Source organism: Hemitrygon akajei, chromosome 14 (genome assembly GCF_048418815.1).
Source record: "Hemitrygon akajei chromosome 14, sHemAka1.3, whole genome shotgun sequence".
In the NCBI taxonomy this organism is placed as follows: Eukaryota; Metazoa; Chordata; class Chondrichthyes; order Myliobatiformes; family Dasyatidae; genus Hemitrygon; species Hemitrygon akajei.
In genome coordinates this window covers 68,625,390-68,651,930 of record NC_133137.1, presented here as the reverse complement: position 1 = coordinate 68,651,930, position 26,541 = coordinate 68,625,390, and the positions used below count along the sequence as shown (strand labels likewise).

At 40.8% G+C, this 26,541-nt stretch overlaps 1 protein-coding gene across 13 annotated transcripts in view; it reads left to right on the top strand.

The window, feature by feature from the left end:
• The window catches only part of anks1b (ankyrin repeat and sterile alpha motif domain containing 1B), an 856,034-nt gene that overhangs the window by 478,602 nt on the left and 350,891 nt on the right, over positions 1–26,541 (top strand). For all 13 annotated transcript variants that reach the window (XM_073066305.1, XM_073066306.1, XM_073066289.1 and 10 more), the window contains one exon: positions 3,810–3,985. In XM_073066305.1, the coding sequence (XP_072922406.1) occupies positions 3,810–3,985 (176 nt within the window). The remainder of the gene's footprint in view (positions 1–3,809; positions 3,986–26,541) is intronic.

The window sequence follows — 26,541 nt, the reverse complement described above, 5'->3', positions numbered from 1 at the left end:
GTTAATAAGGAGAAGGTGCTTGGGAAGCTGAAAGGTCTGAAAGTAGATAAGTCACCTGGACCAGATGGACTACACCCCAGGGTTTTGAAATAAGAAACTGAAGAGATTTTGGAGGCATTAGTAATGATTTTTTAGGAATCACTAGGTTCTTGAATGTGTCTGGAGAACTAGAAAATTACAAATACAAGTCCACCCTTTTAAAAGAGAAGGAGGCAGAAGAAAGGAAATTATACACCAGTTAGCCTGACTTCAGTGGGTGGAAAGATGTTGAGTCCATTATTAAGGATGAGGCTTTGGGGTAGGTAAAGGCACATGACAAAATAGACCAGAGTCAGGATGGTTTCCTAAAGGGGAAATTTTGCTTCACAAATCCATTGGAGTTCTTTGAGGAAATACCAGACAGGATTGACAAAAGAAGAGTCAGTGTTTATTGTTTACTTGGATTTTCTGAAGGCCTTTGACAAAGTGCCATACGTGAGGCTGCTTAACAAGCTAAGAGCCCATGGTATTACAGGAATGATACTAGCATGGATAGAAGATTAGGCTGACTGGCAGCAGGCAAAGCGTGGGAATAAAGGGGGCTGCCAGTGATTAGTGGTCTGCAGGGGTTGGTATTGGGACTGCTTTTTGTTCACTTAATATGTCAGTGATTTGGAGGGTGAAGTTGAAGGCTTTGTGGCCAAGTTTGCAGACAATACAAAGATAGGTGGAAGGGTAGGTAGTGTTGAGGAAGCAGATGGTCTGACAGATTGGGAGAATGGGCAAAGAAGTGGCAGATGGAATATAATGTAGGGAAGTGTATGGTCATGCACTTTGGTAGCCGGAATAAAGATATAGACTATTTTCTAAACAGGGAAAAATTCAAAAATCAGAGATGCAAAGGGGATTGGGAGTCCTTGAGCACTTGGTTAACAAAGGTTAACTTGCAGGTTCAGTCAGTAGTAAGGAAGGCAAATGTAATGTTAGCATTCATTTTGAGAAGACTAGAATATAACAGCAAGGACATAATGCTGAGGCTTTATAAAGAACTGCACTTTGAGTATTGTGAGTAGTTTTAGGGCCCTTATCTAAGGAATGATGTGCTGGCATTGGAGTGGATCCAGAGAAGGTTCATGAGAATGATTCAGTGAATGAAAGGGTTAATGTATAAGGAATGTTTGATGGTTCTGGGTCTGTACTTGCTGGAGTTTAGAGGAATAAGGGCCAATCATATTGAAACCTATCGGATATTGAAAGGCCTAGGTCAGGGGTGTTAAACTCATTTTAGGTCATGGGCCGGATTGAGCAAAATGCAGCTTCATGCGGGCCGGATCAGTCGGACGCGTGCGAACGCAGCTTTTGTTGCCTCCGTTTTTTCAGCCTGCTCTCATGTGTCTCAGTCTCTGCTATAACTACAAAGTGTTTCACTTTACAAATTCCGTTTCTGATGAAGAAGACTGCCGAGCAAGACTGCCGAATAAACACTAAAAACCCTGAAAACCTGGTACCTGAATAAACTCAGCATTAGCCATATCATACGCCATAGGCGCTTCGATTACTGGGGCCAGCTTTAATAGTAATTAGATATTATCTCGCGGGCCAAAGATAATTCCACCGCGGGCCGGATTTGGCCCACGGGCCTTGAGTTTGACATATATGGCTTAGGTAGAGTGGATGGGAAGAGGATTTTTCTGTAGTACCAGAGAGGACAGCCTCAAAATAGAGGATGTCCCTTTCGAACAGAGATAAGGAGGAATCTCTTTAGCCAGAAGGTGGTGAATCTGTGGAATTCTTTGCCATGGGCAGTTGTGGAGGCCAAGTCATTGGGTATATTTAAAGTGGAAGTTTATATGTTCTTGTCTAATTAGGTCAAAAATTACGTGGAGAAGTCAGAAGAATGGGATTGAGAGGAATAATAAATCAGCCATGATGGAATGGCAGAGCAGGTTTGATGGGCTGAATGGCCAATTCTGCTCCTATGTCTCATGGTATTATAGCATATGTTTAAATATTTCTATAATGCAACATTTTTCAGCAGTTCATTGCAACTGTCAGTTGGTGTGTCAGCTTTTGATTTTACTGTATGAGAAGTGTTAGTCTCCAATAGGAGATTGTAATCTAATTCTTAAGCTTGCTTTCAAACTTCATAATGTTCAAACTAACAGGGTCGATAGTCTTCATTTATTGCTTTGTTCATGTTAAATAGTTCATAGGAGTGTCTACAAGTACATATTTCCCAGTCATTCCCAACACAACATGGGTAAAATTGTTTAGCATGGCGGATATATCCAACCCAGCCACATTTTCAAGATACAGAAGCATTGTGGTGAGGACAGCGCAGTAAAACTGACTATAATATAGAAACTGAATGCGGGGTCAGTGATATCACGAATAAAGACGTTTGACCACCTTACATAAGTAGTCTGAACTCTGAAGTTAAATACTCACCGGAATTCACTGCTGAGCATGTTGAATATAATGTACGTTTGCAATTCATTCTGGGGTTTTAATGCAATAATTGGAGATATTTTCTGTTTATCCCACTTCCTCTGAGACCTTAAGAAGAATAAATATAGATTTTAACAGAGTGGGAATTATGACAAACAGGCCCCCAAATCAAAGCTGAAAGTAAATTTGTTATCAAAGTACATATATGTCACCATATACAACCCTGAGATTCATTTCCTTGCGGGCATACTGAAGAAACCCATAGAATCAATGAAAGACTGCACCGACTTGGGCGTTCAGCCAGTGTTCAAAAGACAACACACTGTGCAAATGCAAAATAATAATAATAATAAATAAGCAATAAATATCAAGGACATGAGATGGAGAGTCCTATATATAGTTAATAATGTATATATAGTATATGAAACAATGCAAGTTGCACTCTTCACATTAGCTCCCCACAAATGACATTAGCTGCTCTTTCTAAGTAGTTATGGTTGATTCAAGGATTCCCTGAGACTGCTGGCAGCCCTGTAGTTTAGGCAACTAGTGCACCAAGTGTGCTTTTATTGATTTTCACATTGTGAACATTTAAACTCAATTGCCTCGCCAATCTCGTGTATTCATTGGAGCCCTGCCCATGTTTGGAATGACTGCTCTAAAGGATCGCTCCCTTTGGGTGAGAGCTTTGGATTCTGTTTAGTTTATAAGATCCCTGCACCTCAATAAACAGACTAAAGAATGTGTGAAAACTGATACTTTAAAAAAAAAGTTTGTGAGCATATTAGTGACGAACATGCAGAATTTCTACACAGCTAAATTTTACAAGTAGTTGGTCTTCTCAGCTCAGCCTCAGAGGTGTGTCGGGGCACTTGTTAACGTCCAAACTACAGCGTGGTGACGGATGTCATGTGTGACAAGGACAGTTTGGACTTCGCCTTGCCTTGCATGTGCGTGCTTTGAGATGTTGTAGAAGTCAAATAGCTCTGAATTGAAACAAAAATATCTTCTACAAGACAGTAGCATCACAGTAAATCTTATTTGTGTGAACTTCACTTTAGCTTTACTAATTAGATTGCTTTGCAGTAATACATAAAGTAGGCTTTTGCGACTATTGTGTCTCGAGTTATCAAGGATTTAAATAGCAGCTGAGCTGATTCAGGACTGCAAGTCATGCACTGTGCTGAGGTGCATTATTTTAAATTATCAAACGAAGTATATATTTTCTGGATATAATATTGAAGTCTTTCCCATTACAACTTAACTATAAGCATAATTCCTTATGAACTTTAATATCAAAAGAACTTGTAAAGCTTGCTTATCTATTAAAGTGTTGAACATTTTCACTTTCATTGGAATAATTTAGCATTTTTTGTTGGCAGGTGAAGCACTACCTGGGGAGCTATCAAAGCTTCTGCTGGAAATCAGAGAGAGCCGCGATAAGGATTTTGATGATTTGTGCCAAGCAATTTCTTCATGTTCAATAGACAGTTTCACCAGTGTAAAGATTTCTGATGATGACTCTGCAAAGTGTGAAAGCCAGCCTAAACATTCCAAGGTTAGTGCTGAACAAGGAACAGATATCCCAGAGGGCATTTAATGTGTAAATTTTTAGTTCCTTTTGAGGTTTTATGAGTTAAACTCTGCAACAGAGTAATTCTTAGTCTTTTTGGTCTCTGAGAATTATGGCCTTAATTTAAGTAAGGTGATTTATGACTTCCTAACTTCTTCTTAAGACAAGCTCTTAAAATAAATAATATTGATATTAATATTAAGTTTTGATTAAATAGCATTTTATAGCATACTGGGGTTTGAAATGACCATTTATGGAAAGTGCTATGAATATAGCCACCACTCATATCTCCAGATACAAAACAGAAAATATCTCAAAAACTTTGCAGGTCTGACCTCTACTATAGAGAAGAGAAATAATTCACATTCCAGCCCAATGGTGTATTATCAGAACTGCTCTGATAAGTGTCAACAGCTTGAAACATTCACGTTTTTCCACTTTCCACAAATTGTTATCTGACTGTTATCTAAAGCAATTAGCTTCCCACGTCATATTTCCAGCAGCCATAGTATTTTGATTTTGATTCATAGGCCTGGGGTCAGTGCTCACTGGAGTTGTGTTACAGAATTTTGGCACATATGTTCACTGAACAATGTCTTACGTAAGTCTTTGTGCTGCGTTCAGAAAACAGCAACTTTCTTATGAATATTATTGGAACCGAGGTTTGTGTAACGTCAGAATGGAATCTTGAAAATCTGATGAATTTTAGAAGTGGGGGGTGGGGGAGACAGTAAAGCTCTGGGAACTTGGCCCAGCGAGGAAGTTTATCACTGAGAACTGGGTGCATTTCAGGATGACGCTGGGATTACAGTGTAGTGGGTGTGCAGTCTAGACATTTGTTCTATGTTTTGAGATGATGGGTCTCTTGAGATGTCCAACAAAAGCTTTAAAAAAACCTGGACATTTTGAGATAATCGGTACCTGAGGTGCAAAGCTCTGGCAATATTGGGAGAAATAGTCCTGATAATCCGTGAATGGAAATAGGGAGGAGATGAGAACAATACAGAGGGACCTGGAAGCCAAGATCATGGAGGCTAAAGACAAGTATAGGAGGAAGCTTGAGTGGAAACTCCAGCAGAACAGCATGACTACACCCCTCCCCCACCTGGAACCATCACGATGGGCTTCACAGCTGAACAGGTGAGAAGACAGCTGAAATGTCTCCACCCAAGCAAGGCTGCAGGCCCGGATGGTGTCAGCCCCAGGGTGCTCAAGGCCTGTGCCCTCCAGCTATGTGGAGTACTTCACCATGTCTTCAACCTGAGCCTGAGTCTCCAGAGGGTTCCTGTGCTGTGGAAGACATCCTGCCTCGTCCCTGTACCGAAGACGCCGCACCCCTGTGGCTCAAATGACTACAGACCGGTGGCACTGACCTCCCACATCATGAAGACCCTGGAGGGACTTGTTCTAGAGCAGCTCCGGCCTATGGTTAGGCCAACTTAGACCTCCTCCAGTTCGCCTACCAGCCCCGACTAGGAGTTGAGGATGCCATCGTCTACCTGCTGAACCATGTCTACGCCCACCTGGACAAGCCGGTGAGCACTGTGAGGGTCATGTTTTTTGACTTCTCCAGTGCTTTCAACACCATCCGCCCTGCTCTGCTGGGTGAGAAGCTGACAGTGATGCAGGTGGATGCTTCCCTGGTGTCATGGATTATTGATTACCTAACTGGCAGACCACAGTACGTGCGCTTGCAACACTGTGTGTCAGACAGAGTGGTCAGCAGCACTGGGGCTCCACAGGGGACTGTTCTGTCTCCCTTTCTCTTCATCATCTACACCTCGGACTTCAAATACTGCACAGAGTGTTGCCATCTTCAGAAGTTTTCTGATGACTCTGCCATAGTTGGATGCATCAGCAAGGGGGAGATGAAGCTGAGTCAAGGCTACAGTGGGAAACTTTGTCACATGGTGTGAGCAGAATCATCTGCAGCTTAATGTGAAAAAGTCTAAGAAGCTGGTGGTGGACCTGAGGAGGGCTAAGGCACCGGTGACCCCTGTTTCCATCCAAGGGGTCAGTGTGGACATGGTGGAGGATTACAAATACCTGGGGATAAGAATTGACAATAAACTGGACTGGTCAAAGAACACTGAGGCTGTCTACAAGAAGGGTCAGAGCCGTCTCTATTTCCTGAGGAGACTGAGGTCCTTTAACATCTGCCGGACGATGCTGAGGATGTTCTATGAGTCTGTAGTGGCCAGTGCTATCATGTTTGCTGTTGTGTGCTGGGGCAGCAGGCTGAGGGTAGCAGACACCAACAGAATCAACAAACTCATTCGTAAGGCCAGTGATGTCGTGGGGGTGGAACTGGACTCTGACGGTGGTGTCTGAAAAGAGGATGCTGTCCAAGTTGCATGCCATCTTGGACAATGTCTCCCATCCACTCCATAATGTACTGGTTAGGCACAGGAGTACATTCAGCCAGAGACTCATTCCACCGAGATGCAACACTGAGCGTCATAGGAAGTCATTCCTGTCTGTGGCCATCAAACTTTACAACTCCTCCCTCAGAGTGTTAGACACCCTGAGCCAATAGGCTGGTCCTGGACTTATCTCCACTTGGCATAATTTACCTATTATTTAATTATTTATGGTTTTATATTGCTATATTTCTGCACTATTCTTGGTTGGTGCGACTGTAACGAAACCCAATTTCCTTCGGGATCAATAAAGTATGTCTGTCTGTCTGCGAATGCTTATGGTTTTTAAAAAAAAATCATTTCTGGCCTACATACTTAAAAGAATTGCTATCTGCTTTCTTGGAAAATATTTTGAGATAAAAAAATAGGAAGTTTTAAAACTCTACTTTCTGAGTCGAAGGCTCCATTTCAACTTGTGATCATGCAAATTCCATGGAACATTTTGCAAACTGCAGGTAGTTTGATTTAAATATCAGGACAGTCTGAAAAATGGTCAACTCTACACTCAGTGGCTACTTTGTTAGATACACCTGACACTTGCTCATTAATGCAAATATCTAAATAGCCAATCATGTGGCAGCAACTCAATCTATAGGCACATGCAAGATGTTCAGTTGTTAAGACCAAACATTGGAATGGGAAAGAAATGTAACTTTGACTGTGGATTGATTGTCAATGCTAGGCAGGCGGTCTGAGTATCTCAGAAACTGTTCATCTCCTAAGACTTTCAACAACAATCTCTAGTGTTTACAGAGAAGAGTGCAAAAAACAAAAAAAACATCCAGTGAGTGTCAGTTCTGTGGGCAAAATGAGAGGGGTCAGAGGAGAATGGCCAGACTGGTTCAAGAAGGCGACAGTAACTCAAAAACCACACATAACAATAGTGCAGAAAAGCATTCCTGAATGCACAACACGTTGAATCTTGAAGTGGATGGGCTTACACCAGCAAAAGATCATGAACATGCAATTAGTGGCCACTTTATTGGGTACAGGAGGTACCTAATAAAGTGGCCATGGGGTGTATAAGAATTAGCAGCACAAAACAATTATTTCACCCCTTCTCCCTGTTCCATTAAACAAAGAAATCAAGGCTAATCCTTTACCCTTCTGCAATTACTCCACATCCCTTGTTTCGCTAAAGTATGAATACTCAGCAGCACCCACAACCAGTACTGAATGACTATTCACTCTTCAGGGTTAAAAAATTCCTTCTCATTTGGTCTGACCACTTTAAACATATGACCGTGGGTTCTGGATACCCAAACCTAAGGAAGCCTCATTCCTGCATTGAATTTATCAAGTCCTGTAGAAAGTTCCTCTCAAGTCAAGTCACTTTTTTATTGTCATTTTGACCATAACTGCTGGTACAGTATAGTAAAACGAGACAACATTTTTCAGGACCATGGTGTTACATGCCACAGTACAAAAACTAGACTGAACTACGTAAAAAAACAACACAGAAAAAAACTACACCAGACTACAGACCTACACAGGACTGCATAAAGTGCACAAAACAGTGCAGGCATTACAATAAATAATAAACAAGACAATAGGGCAGTAAGGTGTCACTACTCTGTTTCAATGTAATCACTTCCCATTTTTCTAAGCAGTATAAGCCAATTCTACTTAATGTCCCTGTAATGTATGGAACTATTTCTTTTAGAGCAATGACCACCCCCCCCCCCCCCCCTTCCGGACTACGTATTGATCTGTTGTCTGCAGATGCGCTGTTGCCTATGTATGCACATTGTTCTCTTGTTCTCTCATTGCAATATGAATACACCAGTTTAAGCATCTCCCATGTGTGTGCCTTTATTTAATTGATATGTAATTGTGCACAGACACAAGAGTCGCCTCAGAAGTAAATCCTTCCATCTGAAGAACCATTCTGGTGCAGCGTTGTTGTACTTACACTAGCCTATATCATCCGTCACTTGGGAAGAACAGCAGACCTGTTAACAATGATCTAAATGTGGTATTATCAATGCCTTGTGTTCATGTATTAAGTTATGTTTACACTTCTATCAATTCACATTAAATCACGTGTTCCATAATTATATTTAATAACCTTTGGTTTGGCACCTTATTGAAAGTACAAATGAACCATTTCCCCTGTACTGTAGTACCTGTAGCCTCAAAAGCAGATTTAGAGCTGTAGAGCCAATAGAGCACAGAAACGGGTCCTTTGGCCTATCTACACAAATCAAAGATTTCCCCTTTTGAAATCTATGTTGCCACTGCACAGACCTATTAATATTTTTTCTGTGTGTCATTACCATTCCCCTAATAAGAGAAACCACCAACTTCCCTGAAGATGCCATCAGACCCAGCAGTCTAGTTCTACACTTACCTTCTCCCACTTTTCTTCAGTAGTAGCCTTACATTCTTTATCTTCCTGTCTATTGAAATGGAATTTTGGGTGACCACAGTTTGTACATCCACCATCTCTTTCAAAGGCATGGAATGCAGGTAATCTATTGCCATCTTTCAGTCCCATTAATTTATCCAATGTAGATGTTACCTGCAAGGTTCTCTACAGTGGTTGTCCAGGGGAGCAAATATCTTCTCAAAGCCCAGGCTTTAGAAACAGGCTGAGGTTTTCAATAAAACAATTCATTTAAATTACTTTTTAAAAGAAAAAGTTACCTGGCTCATACAATAATAATAACAAAAAATATTTGTTTAACCTAGAAAAGATACTTGATATTGATAAGGCTTACACGATACACATTGACAGATTTTTTTTGGTGATATATTAATATCTGAAGTTTCCATTACTGAAGTACAACACAGGACATGATTTTGTTGCGGTCTGGAAGTGACATCTGGTGAAATGTATCAGTAAGTTGCCTATCCGCTATCCCTGAGGTAATATTAATTGCAAAGTAAATGACAAGATTATGAAGGGATTCTGAAATCTACTCCAGGTTGCCACCTTGTGTTTAGAGGTAGAAACAATATTGTGATACCAGTTAACAAATTGATTATGAAATATTAATATAACAGTTTACTTTGGTATGTGTCTAATTGGCACAATGGTGGCATAGTGGCTTCTGAAAACACATAGTGGATTCTGCAGATGCTGGAAACCCACAGACAAAATGCTAGAGGAACTCAGCAGGTCAGGCAGCATCTATGGAGAAGAATAAAGAGCTGGCATTTCGAGCTGACCCTTCATCAGGTATTATTAGTATAATTAGCTTGGTACAACATCATGGACTGAAGGTTCTGTTCCTGTATTGCACTGTTATACTGTATGTTCTAAATAAACACCTTATATAGTACAGGCAGAACCTTCCATTTAACACTTGAAATTTGTGTCCATTGACAAATCCATTTTTTCTCCCATTTGATTTGCGTAGAATGTTAAGTCATTGCTGTATGTGCAGTTGTTGCTACTGTCTGGTAGTTACATGCAACATAAGGGAAGAGAACTGGTGCATTATGCAAAACAGGAGAAAGTCTGCAGATGCTGGAAATCCGATTCCACACACACAAAATGCTGGGGGATCTCAGCAGGTCAGGCAGCATCTATGAAAAAGAGTATACAGTCAACGTTTCAACGAGACACTTCTTCAGGACTGAGGAAGTATTCTATTCAACCCAATGACTGTGCCTCAGAATACGTCCATTTCCACCCTCTAACAGATCCATTCAGTTGTTTCCAGTCCAAGGATGGCTGATACCCACTGTGATGCTCACGTACCTAGAATAAATGTTTAAGACATCTTTGGGTTTTGTTTCTTCCTTCCCTTTCAAAGAAGGAACGTGGGCCTCACTGACAAGCAAAGTTCAATAAGATCGTAGAGGATGCCCTACCTGAAATGCACCTTCCCACACTAATTACAGGTGAACTCTGATGGGTCGTAGCCTTGCCAGTGAGACCCACAATCCTTGTATGAATGGATTAGGAAAACCCAAAACCCAATCATGTCTTAAACATTTATTCTAGATACATACGTGAGCATTGCTGTTAGGGATACTGGGTTCCAGCTACCCTTGTTTGTACTGGACACAACTGAACGGCTCCACCAGAGGGTGGAACTGGAGTTGTGGAAGTAGGAGGGACTGAGTCAGAGCAGCAAATTTCCTTCCTTCCCTCAAAGGACCTCAATAAACGTTCTTTTTTTTTCGCAACCTGCTGACAGTTTTGTGATCACTCTCATTTCGTATGTATAATTGAATTCAGATTCCCTTATTGTAGCAGTGGTGTTAATCTTACAACCTCTGGATTATTTGTCGGATCCTTCCAAGCACTCGACAGGATCATTTCCCCAGTATCCTGTATCTGCTCAGATGTATCCAAATTGTATCGGCCATTTGCCAATTTTATTAACTTGCCTACTGTCTAATCTTCATTAGCTTTGATAGATTTCAGCATCAGGCTGTGGTTCAGTTGGTATTACTCATCCCTCAGAGTCTGACCCTTGCTGATTCCAGTCTCTCTCCAGAGAACGGAGAACAAACTCCAGGCTAAATTTCCATACCAAGCCTGTGCTGCCTATGCTCCATCCCAAATTCCAGGGTCGGGAATGCTGTGCTGCTTCTAAGGCAAGTAGATCCTACCCAAGTTAATGAAACTAGGTGTGGTCTCACCAAAGCTCCAGGTTGTTGCACTAAGATTTTTTCACTGATATGGTTGAATTTCTTTGTAAGACTATGCAGTGCTATACACTTTCCTTTATTGTATCTGCATGTCGTTTCTTTTTTTTGCACAAGGACATAACACCAATATTCCAAATTTTCAGCTTTCAAAACAAAACTCTAGTTTTCTATGATTCCTACTGGTAGATGACTTCATATTCTTCCACATTATACTTCATCTGCCTAGTTTGTACCTATTCAGTTAATCTGCTTATGTCTCTTAATAGCCTGTGTCCTTTTCATAACTTTGTTGTCTCTAAAACCAGCAAACTTGGATACATTGCACAGGACTGTACTTGTTAACGGAGCGGAGATCAAGTTTGTAATTCTGGTGGGAGCAAACAGAGTTGGGAATGGCGAGGGTAGAGTGCCACAGGTAGTCGAGGAGTGGGACAGGTAGCAAAGAAGGAGTGACAAGGCAGCGATTGGCGTGGGTGCAGCCACACTCTGAAACATCAGGTAATGTCATTTGATTCCAAACAATTGGTTTGTTGATCAATACAGAATGTCTCTCTGGTGCCTCCTGCTCTCCCCCTCTCCTTTCCCCTTTCCCCAACCATGATTTCCCCTCTCCCTGCCTGCTTCCCACTCTCAGTCCGCAACAGAGACCCATATCAGATTCAGGTTTAACATCACTCACATATGTTCGGCTCAACGCAGCATGAATTTGTTTCAGCTCAGGTGAGGGTGGAACGAGAAGGCACAGGAAATGCCTTACTTCCACTCAACAGAAATAAAATGCAGTCAGTTATTCCCCATCCATCCTGCTGGTGTCTGAACAATCCCTTTGTATGTACAGGACACCCATCATTAGGTCATTCATTACCTAGGGAGGACTGGTAATTTTATTAGGCTGGATGTCTCTCCCTTGACCCTCAACCTTATTTTACCAAATATATACTTTGCTTAACAAACTCTGCTGTTGGTTTTTGACTTCAACCCTCCTTCACTTCTCTTCCTTCGTTAGTTTAAAGCCCATTTTTCTTGCTATTTGATTAACTATTCACTGGCCCAGACTATTAGGTTAATGAACACAACAGGCTTCAAAGAGGGAATATTCCACATGGCTGTTAAATTTCAAGTGGTAAAGTGCATCCTGGTTTCTCTTTCAAATGTTTATCTCTAATTTTGTCTGTGGTCTTGTTTGATGTGAGTTCCAATTTCAAAGGAAATAAGTTCTCAGGATCTTTAGTGAATTATTTTATTGTCTCAAGCAAATAAGTAAGATGACCTAAAGTCTTGTAAATTCAAAGGAACATGAGACAGGCTCATGCAAACTGCCCTTATTATTTAACCCAGTAAGCCTTTAATACATTATTACTGTGTACTCATTTATATGCAAGTCCTCTTTAAATCTGTTGGGATAACTATTGTGTTTACCTGGTAATCGGTCTTGCCTCTTTGGTTTTAGCCTAAGAAGTGACTTGGATGTGAAAACTATTAAAACTCTGAGAATGAACTTCAAACACAGAACAGTAGATAAGAGCAACAGGCTCACGATGATGCCAATTTATACCAATCCCAGCAGCACACACAAAATGCTGGAGGAACAGGCAGCACAAACTAACGGAGATGGGAGTAGACTCTCACATGGTGGATTGGATAGTGGACTACTTGACAGATAGACCTCAGTATGTGCGGTTGGGAGACTGTAGGTCTGACACAGTGGTCAGCAGCACAGGAGCGCCACAGGGAACCGTACTCTCTACGGTCCTGTTCACCCTGTACACATCAGACTTCCAATATAACTCAGAGTCCTGCCATGTGCAGAAGTTCGCTGATGACACGGCCATAGTGGGGTGTGTCAGGAATGGACAGGAGGAGGAGTATAGGAAACTGATACAGGACTTTGTGATATGGTGCAACTCAAACTACCTGCGTCTCAATGTCACCAAGACCAAGGAGATGGTGGTGGACTTTAGGAGATCTAGGCCTCATATGGAGCCAGTGATCATTAATGGAGAATGTGTGGAGCAGGTTAAGACCTACAAGTATCTGGGAGTACAGTTGGACGAGAAGCTAGACTGGACTGCCAACACAGATGCCTTGTGCAGGAAGGCACAGAGTCGACTGTACTTCCTTAGAAGGTTGGCGTCATTCAATGTCTGCAGTGAGATGCTGATGATGTTCTATAGGTCAGTTGTTGAGAGCGCCCTCTTCTTTGTGGTGGCGTGTTGGGGAGGAAGCATTAAGAAGAAGGACGCCTCACGTCTTAATAAGCTGATAAGGAAGGCGGGCTCTGTCGTGGGCAAAGTACTGGAGAGTTTAACATCGGTAGCTGAGCGAAGGGCGCTGAGTAGGCTACGGTCAATTATGGAAAACCCTGAACATCCTCTACATAGCACCATCCAGAGACAGAGAAGCAGTTTCAGCGACAGGTTACTGTCGATGCAATGCTCCTCAGACAGGATGAAGAGGTCAATACTCCCCAATGCCATTAGGCTTTACAATTCAACTGCCAGGACTTAAGAACTTTTTTTTTTTTTTTTTTTTTAAAGCTATTATTAATGCTTTTGAATTAGTGATTTAGATGCATATCATATTATTACTGAGTTAAGTATTGTATGTAATGAGTTTTTGCTACAACAAGTGTATGGGACATTGGAAAAAATGTTGAATTTCCCCATGGGGATGAATAAAGTATCTATCTATCTATCTATCTATCTATCTATCTATCTATGAAAAAGAATAAACAACCGATGTTTCAGCCCGAGACCTTCATCAGGACTGTACCAATCCCATCTGCCTTACATAGTTTATGGCCCTATATTATCCACCTTTTAAACATTGCTCGTGTAAAGAAGCATTAACATCTGCCGCAGTTATATTTTTACAATTCATGCTTCACTGTCTTCCTAATGACACTGCCAACTTTCCACAAGCTTTAGTAGCTGAAAATGAGCAATCAAGGCTTTTACAGCAAATCATAAACACCAGAAATTTTGCAGATGTTGGAAATCCACAGTGATACATATGCCTATTGTGTATTGTGTTAACAAAATGCTATTTCCTTTTCTTGGTTCCATCTTGGCTACGTCTGTTCCCAGAATGTGGCTTTCCTTTCCAGTTCATCAGAGAGTCCTCTTTCTGCAAAGCACCGGGGTTGCCTCCTGCACCATTGATGCTGCCCTCAACCACATCTCCTCCATTTCCTGCCACATTAACAGTCCTTACCTACTACCCCATGAGCATCCCCATCCAACACATCATTCTCCGCATCCTCTGCCATCTCCAAAGGGATCCCACCACCAAACACAACTTTTCCTCCTACAAAGCTCCTGCAGATGTTGGAAATCCAAGCAACACACACAAAATGCTGGAGGAACTCAGCAGGTCAGGCAGCATCTATGGAAAAGAGTACAGTCAACGTTTCGGGCCGAAACATATCCCTGTAAGTGGCCACCTGCCTGTTCACTTCCTTCAAATCTGTCCAGGGCCCCAAATGGCCCTTCCAGGTGAGGAAACACTTCGCTTGCGAATCTGCTGGGGGTATCTATTGTGTCTGGTGCTCCTGATGCAGCTTCCTCTATATCAGAGAGACTGGTCATAAATTGGGGACTGGCTTCATCGAGCATGTCCACCCCATCTGCCAAAAGCAGAACTTTCTGGTAGCCAAACAGTTTAATATCGATTCCCATTCCTTTTTCTGACATGTCGATCCATGACTTCCCCTTGTGCCAAGACAAGGTCACCTTCAGGGTGAAGAAGCGCCACCTTGCATTCCATCTGGGTAGTCTCCAACCTGATGGCATGAATATCAATTTCTCTTCCAAGTTAAAAAAAAACTTCCCTTCCTCTCCCCCTTCTTCTATTCCTCCCTCTGGCCTCATACCTATTCTCAACTGCCTCGGATCTTTCTAACCTTTTTCCTATGGTCCACTCACCTCTCCTATCAGATTCCTTCCTCTCCAGCCCTTTAACTTTATTACCCACCTGGCTTCACCTACCACCGTCCAGTTAACGCCCTTCCCCTCCCCCCTCAGCTTTTTATTCTGGCAACTTCCCTCTTCCTTTCCAGTCCTGGAGAAGGGTCTCAGCCCGAAACAACAACTGTTTATTCACTTCCATAGAGATTGCCTGACCTGCTGAATTCCTCCAGCATTTACAGCCGTGGTTTCAGAGGCATGGGAATGCAGGTATTTATGGAACTGAAGATTGATCCTTAGCTCAGGAGCGTACCTGCAGAGAATCTCAAAACTTGTGATTGTGGTTCCCATGCTTGCTCACATTCCCATGTTTTCCAACCCTACAAAAAAAATGTAGCAGCAAAAGAAGTTTTCTTGGGAGGGGGGAATAACAAGGATGTAATAACAGGTGGATGAACTAAGAGACACAATGGATCAAATTGTTGAGATAATTTGTGAAGAATGAGTTTTCTCATATTTTCATCTTATTTCTCTAGTTTATTGGAGGAAGCCATTCAATCCATTGTCTATTCTGGCTGTAAGAACCATTCTATCAATCCCATTCCTCCACCACTTTCTATTCAACTTCATCTCACAAAAGCAAACTGATTATGTTCCATCCTAATTTTGCATGCAATAGTTCTTCTGGTCGACATACTTAACCAGGTCTATAAAAAGCTTTCTCTCGTGTTTTGAGTTGGATCACATAGGGTGGGAATTTATTTTCAAGGACAAAGTGAACCACCCCTCACCTACTGTTAAGTCGATACATTTATTTGTGATGACTGTACTTCACACTATTACAACACAGAAGACCTGGTCAATAGCAAGTCTTTCATTCTGAACGATGGAGTTCATGTCAGCTCACATGACCTGAATCTCCCGGCTCCCTTTTATCTGATTCATCGTTAAAAAAAAATGTTGAGAAGTTTTTTGCAATATTGTAGGCCCTTACTGCAAGTCACCATTAGGCTGCTGTGCAAATTACAGATCACTATTTAATTCAGTATGTGCTTTGTTCTCATACGAAGCATATGATTTGATAATACAGTCTAGTTTATTAATAGTTAAGTTTTCATCTTATCTAAAAATCCTAGTGTCTTTTTTGCACATACAATGTTACTCTTTCAATAGCAACTTCAGGTTGGTGAGAATGCTTTGATGCTTGAGATATCTTCAGAAAATTAACTGTAATTACACATTATGGAAAGAGTTTAATAACTCTCTACACCCCAAACCGCAGGTCCATTTATCATTTGGTAGAAAGCAGACAATAATTTGCTGGAACTGCATGCTCCACTCATGAAAAACATCCACTTATGCTGTAGCAACCCCATGGGCTAGGCTGCTGCAACTTTCAAAGCTGTCTTCAGGACAGCTGCTTGGAGTAGCTGAGCTGTTTTTAGCAGCGAATCCAGTGGACTGGGGTAATAAATTAGTTGTCAGTAACTCTTCACGTTCACTCTGCTAGTTTTATATATTTGGAGTCCCACTACCTCTCCTTTTTGTGTAGCTCAGTAGTAATTTTCTGAGGAGTGAGGAGAAAAGTTGAAATGACCAACATACCATGGATTTCCGTGTTATGTCATAAACATGTTATGCCTCATCTGGGGAAATTGATAGAAGGAGCAAGCCACACATTACTCTCACCTCGTGTGTTGTAACCACTGCTGTGAGCGTTGCTTTGTGATAAATGATTTTAATTAAACGTTAACAAAGACATCAATTACGGAAAATGTACAATAAAATATTTATTGATTGCAGATTTAAAAAAACAGGATGGGAAACTAGGTTACTGAGGAATCCTTGCAGATGGAACGCAGAACAGTACAGCACAGGAACATGCCCTTTGGCTCACAATGTTGTGTCAAACCAGCTAAAAAGTAAATCACAAACCCCCCCAAAACTAATTCCTGTTACCTAAACCATGTCCATTCCCCCCCCCCCCACCTTCCTCATATTCATGTGGCTATCTAAACGTCTCTTAAAAGCTTCTAATGTATTTGCCTCTACCACCACACCAGGCAGCACATTCCAGACATCCACCACTCTCTGAGTAAAATACTTACCCCTCGCATCCCGTATGAGCCTACCCCTTCCCACCTTCAATGCAAGCCCTCTGGTATTAGATGTTTCTACGCTGGGGGAAAGATACTCTATCTGTGCCTCTCATAATCTTTATAAACCTCTGTCAGATCAGGATGTGTGGGACCTACATTCTTTGCTCTAAGAAATATACAGTTTTATGCAAATCTTGGAAGCTTAGGCATTAAGTGTAAAGGAGTTCCTGTATATCCATCTTTAATCCTGTAATACTAAAGGTACCTTGACTCCTAGAGAAATCCCATTTATTTCTACTCTTGCTGCCACATCTTAGTTATTATTCTGGGCCGTAAATGAAAGAGTTTGAAGGTTAGGAACTTGATGTAGTTTCTACTATTAGCCAATGAGATTTTGCCGAATGAAGATGTATACAATAGAGTTGAAATAACATAAAATGAGTATGCCTGAATTTACACCCATTCACAACAAATGTAGTGACATCAGGTGAAGGGTAAATGGGTGGTTGTCATCTGAATGGTGGTATTGTGTGTTTAGGTACGGGACAATAGCATCTTGTTTTTCTATCTCTATATTAGCGTTCATTGAAAGTCATGAATTTGTTGGCCTTCCAAAGTGGTTACAAGTTAATGGCGCTGTGAATACTTATGGCCAATAATTTATACCCTTGTATACATGTCATAATTGTTAATATTAAATTCAACCTTAAAAGTCCTGATAAATTAATGATTACACTTGTTTAGACTTCAAGGTTTAAAACTATAAGACCATTGAATTAAGCCGTTTGACCCATCGAGTCTGCCATGCCATTTCATCTTGACTGATCCATTTTCCCTCTTGGCCTGAATCTCCTGCCTCCTCCCTGTATCCTTTCATGCCCTGATAAATGAAGAATCTCTCAACCTCTGTCTTAAATATACCCAATGACCTGGCCTCCACAGCTGCCTGTGGCAATGAATTCCACAGATTCACCACCCTCTGGCTAAAGAGTGGTTTATAAAAAGACTTTTAAAATAAACATTTTATATTCTTCTGTTTGAATTTTTCATTCTCTTTCTCTCTCAATCCAATAAGTCTCTCTTCTCGTTATTTCTCTTACTATTCCAGATTTCAATTCAGTCCCTCTGCATTTTCTTCCAGTCTTCAGGTAACTGCATAATGTGTTGGTTGCCTTGCTTACTATGGTCCCATGTGCCTCATTTTCTCAAGGTAGTTATCACTTTGCACTTTCAGCAACTTTATGGACATATCTGAGCTTTGGGATGAAGGCACAAATCAAACTAACTACAGAGGCATTGCCCCTGAAAATGTTGCACAAATAACATTGGGAACAGGTGTACAGTAGGTAATTAAATACTGCACTGTTAAAGTAAGTACTTCCCATTACAGCAAGGTACATCCGTGTGGTTAAATATCAGGTCCAAAAATTGTCAAGAATTGGTATGACGTTGAATTTATTTTTCTGTTGTAAGTTCTGTTTGCAAGTTTTAATAAAAGATACTTAAATGTTATGCACTTCCTTTCACAATTTACAGAAGTATCTCAGACTAATAGTAGGCATATAATTTATGCTCCTTTGACAGAAACATTGTTGTCTACTCGTTCAGTGTGCAAGAGTTTTCAATACCTGGTTAATCCAGGATTAGGTTCCAATTACTTCCAATAATGAACTTTCCTTTTTGAGGCAGCAAATTTTAATGTCAGTGCTAATAAAATATTTGTAACAGATAAAGCCATGAAAATAATATTGTAAGAGTGAAACCTTTCCCCTGCTGGTGTAGCCTTTCTCCTTTCATTAGGGAATGTTACAAATTCTTTTCCTCAGTTGTTCACAAAAGTTAATTCAGTCCAGCTGAAAAGGACATGAAAATGGGTGCTTCTGTGAAAGAATATTAATGCCTTAAAATTCATCCCTGCTTTATGTAACTAAGGAGCCATTGTAGAGGTAGAAGTGCATTGTACTCTACCCAAAATTCAGTTCCATCGAAGTCTGTGGAGTAACCTGTTCTGTACCTTGCAATACTTAATTTATGCACTTAGTTATGCGTAATTTATCTGTAGATTTTATCCGTACCTTCCCAAGTTATTGTGCGTTATACAATACCAAAGAAAGTATTCACCATTCTTGGAAGTTTTCATGTTTTATTGTTTTACAACGTTGAACCACAGTGGATTAAATTTGACTTTTTTTGACCCTGATCAGCAGAAAAAGACTCCTTCTTGTCGAAGTGAAAACAGATCTCCACAAAGTGATCTAAATTAATTACAAATATAAAACACAAAGTAATTCATTGCACAAGCATTCACCCTCCTTTAATATGACACATCAAATTATCACTGGTGCCATCAATTGGTTCTAGAAGTCATATAATTAGTAAATGGAGATCACCATGTGCAGGCATGGTGTTTCAATTGTAGGGATTGTTTGTATCTGGAAGGTTCAACTGCTGGGGAGTCAGTATCCTGGCAAAAACTACACCATGGAGACAAAAAAACACTCAGGAGATGGATACAAGAAAATTTCCAAGTCACTGAATATCCCTTGGAGTACAGTTAAGTCAATCATCAAGAAATGGAAAGAATATGACACAGTTGTAAATCTGCCGAGAGCAGGCCGTTCTCAAAAACCGAGTGACCGTACAAGACGGGGACTAGTGAAGGAGGCCACCAGGAGACCTCTGACAACTCTGGAGGAGTTACAAGCTTCAGTGGCTGAGATGGGAGAGACTACGCAAACAACAAGTGTTGCTCGGGTGCTTCACCATTTGCAGCTTTATGGGAGAGTGGCAAAGTGAAAACCACTATTGTGAAAAAATATCTCGTGAAATCTCGGCTAGAGTCTGACAGAAGACATGGGAGACTGAAGTCAGCTTGAAGAAGGTTCTGTGGTCTGATGAAAGCAAACTGAGGTTTTTGGCCATCAGACTATAAACCATACATGTCAAACTCAAGGCCCGCGGGCCAAATCCGGCCCGCGGTGGAATTATCTTTGGCCCGTGAGATAATATCTAATTACTATTAAAGCTGGCCCCAGTAATCGAAGCGCCTATGGCATATGATATGGCTAATGCTGAGTTTATTCAGGTACCAGGTTTTCAGGGTTTTTAGTGTTTATTCGGCAGTCTTGCTCGGCAGTCTTCTTCATAAGAAACGGAATTTGTAAAGTGAAACACTTTGTAGTTATAGCAGAGACTGAGACACATGAGAGCAGGCTGAAAAAACGGAGGCAACGAAAGCTGCGTTTGCACGCATCTGACTGATCCGGCCTGCATGAAGCTGCATTTTGCTCAATCCGGCCCGTGACCTAAAATGAGTTTGACACCCCTGCCGTATAAACTATGTTTGGCACAAGCCAAACGCTGCACATCATCAAAAAAACACCATCCCTACCGTGAAGCATGGTGGAGGCTGCATCATGCCATGGGGATGTTTCACTGCAGCAGGCCCTGGAAAGCTTACGAAGGTAGAAGGTAAAATGAGTGCAGCAAAATACAGGGAAATCCTGCAGGAAAACCTGATGTACTGTGCAAGTGAACTGCAACTTGGGAGAAGATTTGTTTTCCAGCAATACAATGACCCCCAAGCATAAAGTCAAAGCTACTTAGGAATGGCTTAAAAGCAATAAAGTTAATGTCCTTGAATGGCCAAGTCAGAGTCCAGACCCCAATCCAATTGAGAATTTGTGGCTGGACTTGAAAAGGGCTGTTCACCTACAATCCCCATGTAATCTGACAGAGCTTGAGCAGTTTTGTAGAGAAGAATGGGGAAAAGTTGCAGTGTTTTATATCTGTAATTAATTTAAATCACTTTGTCGAGATCTGTTTTCACTTTGACATGGAAGAGTCTTTTTCTATTGATCAGTGTCAAAAAGCCAAATTAAATCCACTGTGATTCAATGTTATAAAACATGAAAACTTACGGGGAAGGGGGAGGTGGTGAATACTTTTTGTAGGCAACTGTATGTTTGTGATGTGTACTTCTATGCTTTACAATCTGTTCGAGAGAAATGTCTTATTTGAAGGTTCACATGTATATAGTGAAATGACAGTAAACTTTACTTGACTTACCTTGATTTGACATACTTGCATATACAGAACATGGGACATTCTACTTACCTCTTCCACCCCTACCTTGTCTGGCTGATGGTTGACACTAGTTCCATATTATGACTTGGAACATTGCTAGTAGCCTGTCCTAGTCCAACCATATTGATGCCACTGCTGAGAAATCTCACCAGTGCCACTACTTCCTCAAGAGGCTAAAGAAATTGGCATTTCCCCTCTGATCCTCACCACTGACCACAAGAATCTTAAGAAAGTCGTCGATGCAGCTGGGAAACAAGCCTCCACTCCATGGACCCAGTATATACTTCTCACGGCCTCAATAAAGCAACCAGTGTAATCAATGATCCCATCCTCTCTTCTTCCCCCTCCTATCTGGCAAAAAACTTTAAAAATCTTGAAAGCATAGAGCACCAGGCTCAAGGTCAGCTTCTATCCTGCTGTTATAATGCTGTTGACTGGTTCCCTAGTATAATAAGATGAACTCTTGATTCACAGTCTACCTCATTTCAGCCCCGCAGTCTACCTGCATTGCACTTTCTCTGTACTGTAACACTATTTTGCTTTATTATTGTTTTACCTTATACTACTGTATCTCAGTACACTGTTGTAATGAATTGATTTGTATGGATGGTATTTAAACCCTTAGTACAAGTGTCAATAATAAACATTTTACCAATTTATGAGATCAGTAATGTAAAAAAAAGTGGAAATAATAAATTCCAGTGTTGCTGGATGGCCAGCAGATGGCAGTCTTCTCTTAGAACCTGTCTGCCAGCTGTAATAGCTTGGCATTTCATTAAGTTATATAAAAGGAATAAAAGCAGGTGGTGAAGTCTTTCAAATTTAGACTTCTTAAATTCTCTATATTGTAATATTGAATTCAATATTACTTTTCTATTAAACACATACGTGTGTGCATAAAATATTGACAATCTGTCTTCCCTGCTCATATAATCATTGTCCTTTGTTACATTCACATTCTTAACTCATTTTAAAATAGAATTTCACTTCCTTTCCTTTAGCTGTTCCGAAGGATTTCAGGCAGGAGCAGACTGAAGACCATGCCTGTAGCCATATAATGCTGGCAGATTATACAGTTTGTGCATGGCAAAGCAGCCAATAATGCAATCTTTGCAATGGCTTAACAGTTCTGACCCACATATTGTTTTGTCTTAATCCGATTATGTTGCATAGCAGTGACCACGTTCAAATGACTGAATATTCTTTAAGTATTTTAATTGTTTTACCTATTCTGTTTATATGGTCATCCAAATTGAGAGAGGAAATAGCAAAATTAATTGCTTAATCTGTTTTACAGATCAGGAAACCATAAGACTTTGATTAAATTATAACTCATCTCCTAAACTGTAAAATTGGGATTGATTAAAATTCAAAGAATATAATTACAATTTGTAATCCATTATCCCTGTGTAAGGGCTATTGGTAAAATAGAATTCTGTTTAGTAAAGCTCATATAGGAATATTAGATAGGGCTTTTAACTGAGTTATTGTGGAGTTATAAAGAAATAAATTTGTTTGCAAGTCTTAATGGATTTGATGTAATATTAGCCATAATGTTTTTTAATTTTACATTAATGATTTATTCTCAGTGAAACATTTTATATTAGGCTTATCATTTAGTTAAAAGCAATTGGGAAAAATTGCAGCTCAGCCCTTTTTGCAATTAAAGATAAAGAAATTCAAATGCAGTGATTTTCTTTCCATCTTTGTAGAATTGTACAAACTAAACGTGTCTTGGAAGACTACAAAAATTCTTCCCCATTCCTGTCTTTAGCAGTGTCACAATAAATACACCTGATACTGTAGATAAACACGCATCAGCTTGTTAAAGGGACGGAGGATTATCAAAGGACACCAGCTTTCCAGCAACTGACTCGAAAACTTGGGAGAAAAAAAGGAAGATAGAGGATTATAGCAGGGGTTCCCAATCTTTTTTATGTCGTGGATATCTACCATTCACTGAAGGGACCTTAGACCCCTAGAAAAGCACGTCATTACACTCAGTAAAAGAAGATGCATGGGCTGGCATTTTAGAGTGTAGTTCATTTTACTCCTAATTATTCCAAGCTCTTCTGGAACAACACTTCAACCAAACTCCTGTGATCAAATTTCTTAAAGAACTTTTTTTAAAAAAAAGAATGAGTTAGAATCCAATAATTTTGTAAAGGTAAGCATCCATAGAGGCTGCCTGGCCTACTGAGTTCCTCCTGTATTTTGTGTGTGTTGCTTGGATTTCCAGCATCCTCAGATTTTCACTTGTTTGAAATTCTTTCATGTAGTTTATTCTTGACATATAGCTTGCAAAGTATTGCCATCAAGAACTTTCATACAATTCCCATCAAAACATGTTGGGACTTGTATTATTGTCCTTTAGTGCACAGAAGTACAAATGTAAATGTTGATATACAATTGAGAATGAATGGATTTCAGCCATGGCTCCAAGTGTTGTTTGTTGATGCATTTGGTGTACTCTGGAGAATTTACCAAGTAAGTAGTGTTATAATGTAGACTGCACTACAAGTTCCTTTCAGTCATTACTACAATGTTCCTAGTGAAGTAAAATCTAACAAGAAATATTTTATATCTGAAAAGGCAATGCTACGTCTGAACTGTTGGGTTCTGAATCTAAATGGACCTGTACTACAGTGTCAAGTTGAGAAGTCCTTAGATGCCACTGAATGTTCATTGCAAGATAACCTGGCTAGAACTCGTGCTGCATCCAGGGCTCATGGAGGGGTTAGGCCTGCTAAGTCAAGAATCAGGGCCTGGGGTTAGATGGCCAGGGCAGGTCAGCGGAAAGGGAGCCTAGTTGTAGGGGTCAATTTTCAAGGAGGATTAGGTTGTGGAGTTGGGGCAGTTTTCATTTCATTGGTGGAAGGGTGGTGGTGAAGGTTGTGGCACTTAAGGGAGTGTAGAGGAACACCTGAACAAGGGCCTGAGCCGGTCAGAAAGTGGTTGTGGTCTCAAGGTTGAAGGTTCACTAGCTTGAGTCTCATTAGGGCCTGCAAAATTTTGGCACTCAGTGGAGGAGGAGAGGGTGTTGGATGACCTTGTGTGTTAGAACTTTGAAGAGAAGCAATTCCACATCTTAGTTGATGTCATGTGAATAGCGAGGCATCAAGGGATCCAAATGTCTGGAAATCAGGAGCCTTGAATATCTAAAGATTGGTGAGTCTTGGTGAGTCAAAAGCAATACATTAAAAGGAACATTGCACAAGGAATAATACAATCCTCTGCATGTTTACTGTAGAAACCACAGTTGTATCAGCTGTAGAATAGTGAATCAGTACTGGAAATGCCTGGTTGAATTTTCAGAGTGATGTAGGACAAACCTGAAATTGTCATAATGGTGCTTCATTCTGGGTAAAGTCAGCTTTCATTTCAATGATGCTCTGAAAGTCTCTGTTATGCTGCTTTATTTCTAGGCCACTGACTCTACATTCATCATGTTGTGCTTGGGCAAAGAACATTCAATTGCTTGTATATACTTAAAGCAGAAGGGGGCCATTCAACCTATCAGGTCCATTCCAGCTTGCTGAGGAACAACCATGTTACCTCTGCCTACTCCCTTTTTACCTGTACCTGTCTAACTCATTCCCCTATTGTTGATCCTTTGTGGTATGAGGCTGCATTAAGGAGAATTTTCAGTGGCAGCACATCTCGTCAGGCCTGCAACCTCCCAGTCTCCATCCAGCTAACAAGAATCACCTGCCACTCATCTCCAACTCATTACCTGCAGCCCATTTAAACCCAGTTCTCATCCACAGTCCTTTGTTCACCCGTTGAACCAGCCAGCCTCAACCAATTGATCCTAGCTTTCAGGTTGCCTTGTCATTTTTAGTGACCTTCTCTCGTTTTGTGACCCCTAGTGGCTTGTTATTTTGCAGCTTATTATTAAAGTTATTGCTCACCAGTAAATTATTTCTGCTACTGTGCATTTGGGTCAAGCTTCCTCTACCTTTCCTGACAGTATGAGTGAAATCAATGATTGACCCAGCAGAGTATGCTCATCTAAAGAAACTCGCCCATCAACATGAGCGCACAATCCAGAAGCAGCAGGGCATCTGGTCACCTGGGAAAGGTACGGTCCAGGGGAGCGGTCTTGGGTGCCATCCTGTTACATCTTGGATCCATTGCTCATCAAGGAGTCCCACAGGTCACATCTGGATTATCCTGCATGCCAGGCATTGGGGAGGGGTGTGCACTGCTCCCAGTCTCCACCCAGCTAACAGGAGTCACCAGCCACTCATTTCCAACTCATTACCCGCAGCCTAATTATCCCCTGCACTCGTCCACAGTCCTTGTTCACTCATACAAACCTGCCAGCCTCAGTCAGTTGCTCCTGGCCTTCAGTTACCTCGTTGCCTTGTTGTGCTAAGTGTCCATTCTCTCCTGCTTTGTGCCATCTCGTGGCTTGTTATTTTGTAGTAAGTTACCGCTCACTGCTCAGTCGTCTCTGCTGCCCCGTGTTTGGGTCAAGCCTCCTCTACGTTTCCTGGCACATCTTCAAGGTGCTAGAGCAGAATACCTATGCGGTCACAGAGAAACGTGCAGATCATGCACGGTCAGGGCTGAAACTGCTCTCTGGACCTATGAGGTTATCCAGATCGCTGGCATTGGCACTTGATACTTAATTCATTCAAGTTCCTATAATTCATGTTTTTATTCAAACAATTTGATCTCCAGTACTAGACATTTCCTGTAATTTAACACATCAAGTATCCGTTGCGATAAGCTTGTCACATCAAACAACATGATAACAGCTAGTTCCGATGTCCAGATCATGATAATAAATTGTGACATTAAGTTTAAGAAAGCTGAATAATATTTAAGCATTTTGTATCCAATCTACTTCAAGACATTTAGTGCAAAGACTAATCAGTCATCACAAAGCAATAATGAATGTCATTAAATGTAAAATGGTTTCCATTCAAATTTTACTGGGGTGTTTAGGTTACTGAACTGGAACCAGAGAGCTAGACTTCTGATGTTCAAGTCAAATCCCGTCTAGCAACTTGTGAATTTAAATTCAGTTGATTAAATCAGTCGGGGATGAAAAGCTGGCCATAGTGGTGACTACAAACGATCTGGATCGTTATAAAAGGCTATTTGATTTGCTCATACGGGGTTTCTGTAATATACCACTCCAGACTCTTCACTGCTGAGTAAAGTTCAAAGTAACATTTTTATTATTAGAGCACATTCACCACATACAACTCAGCGTTTTTTTTTCTTCTATGGACACACTCGGCAAATCTATAGAATAGTGACTATAAACGGGATCAATGAAAGAGCAAGTAGAACATAGAAGACAACCAGTGTGCAAATGCAAATATAAATAAATAGCAATAAATAATAAGAGCATGAAGTAACAAGATAAAGTGCCATTGGTTGTGGGAACATCTCAGCAGATGAGTGTAGTTATC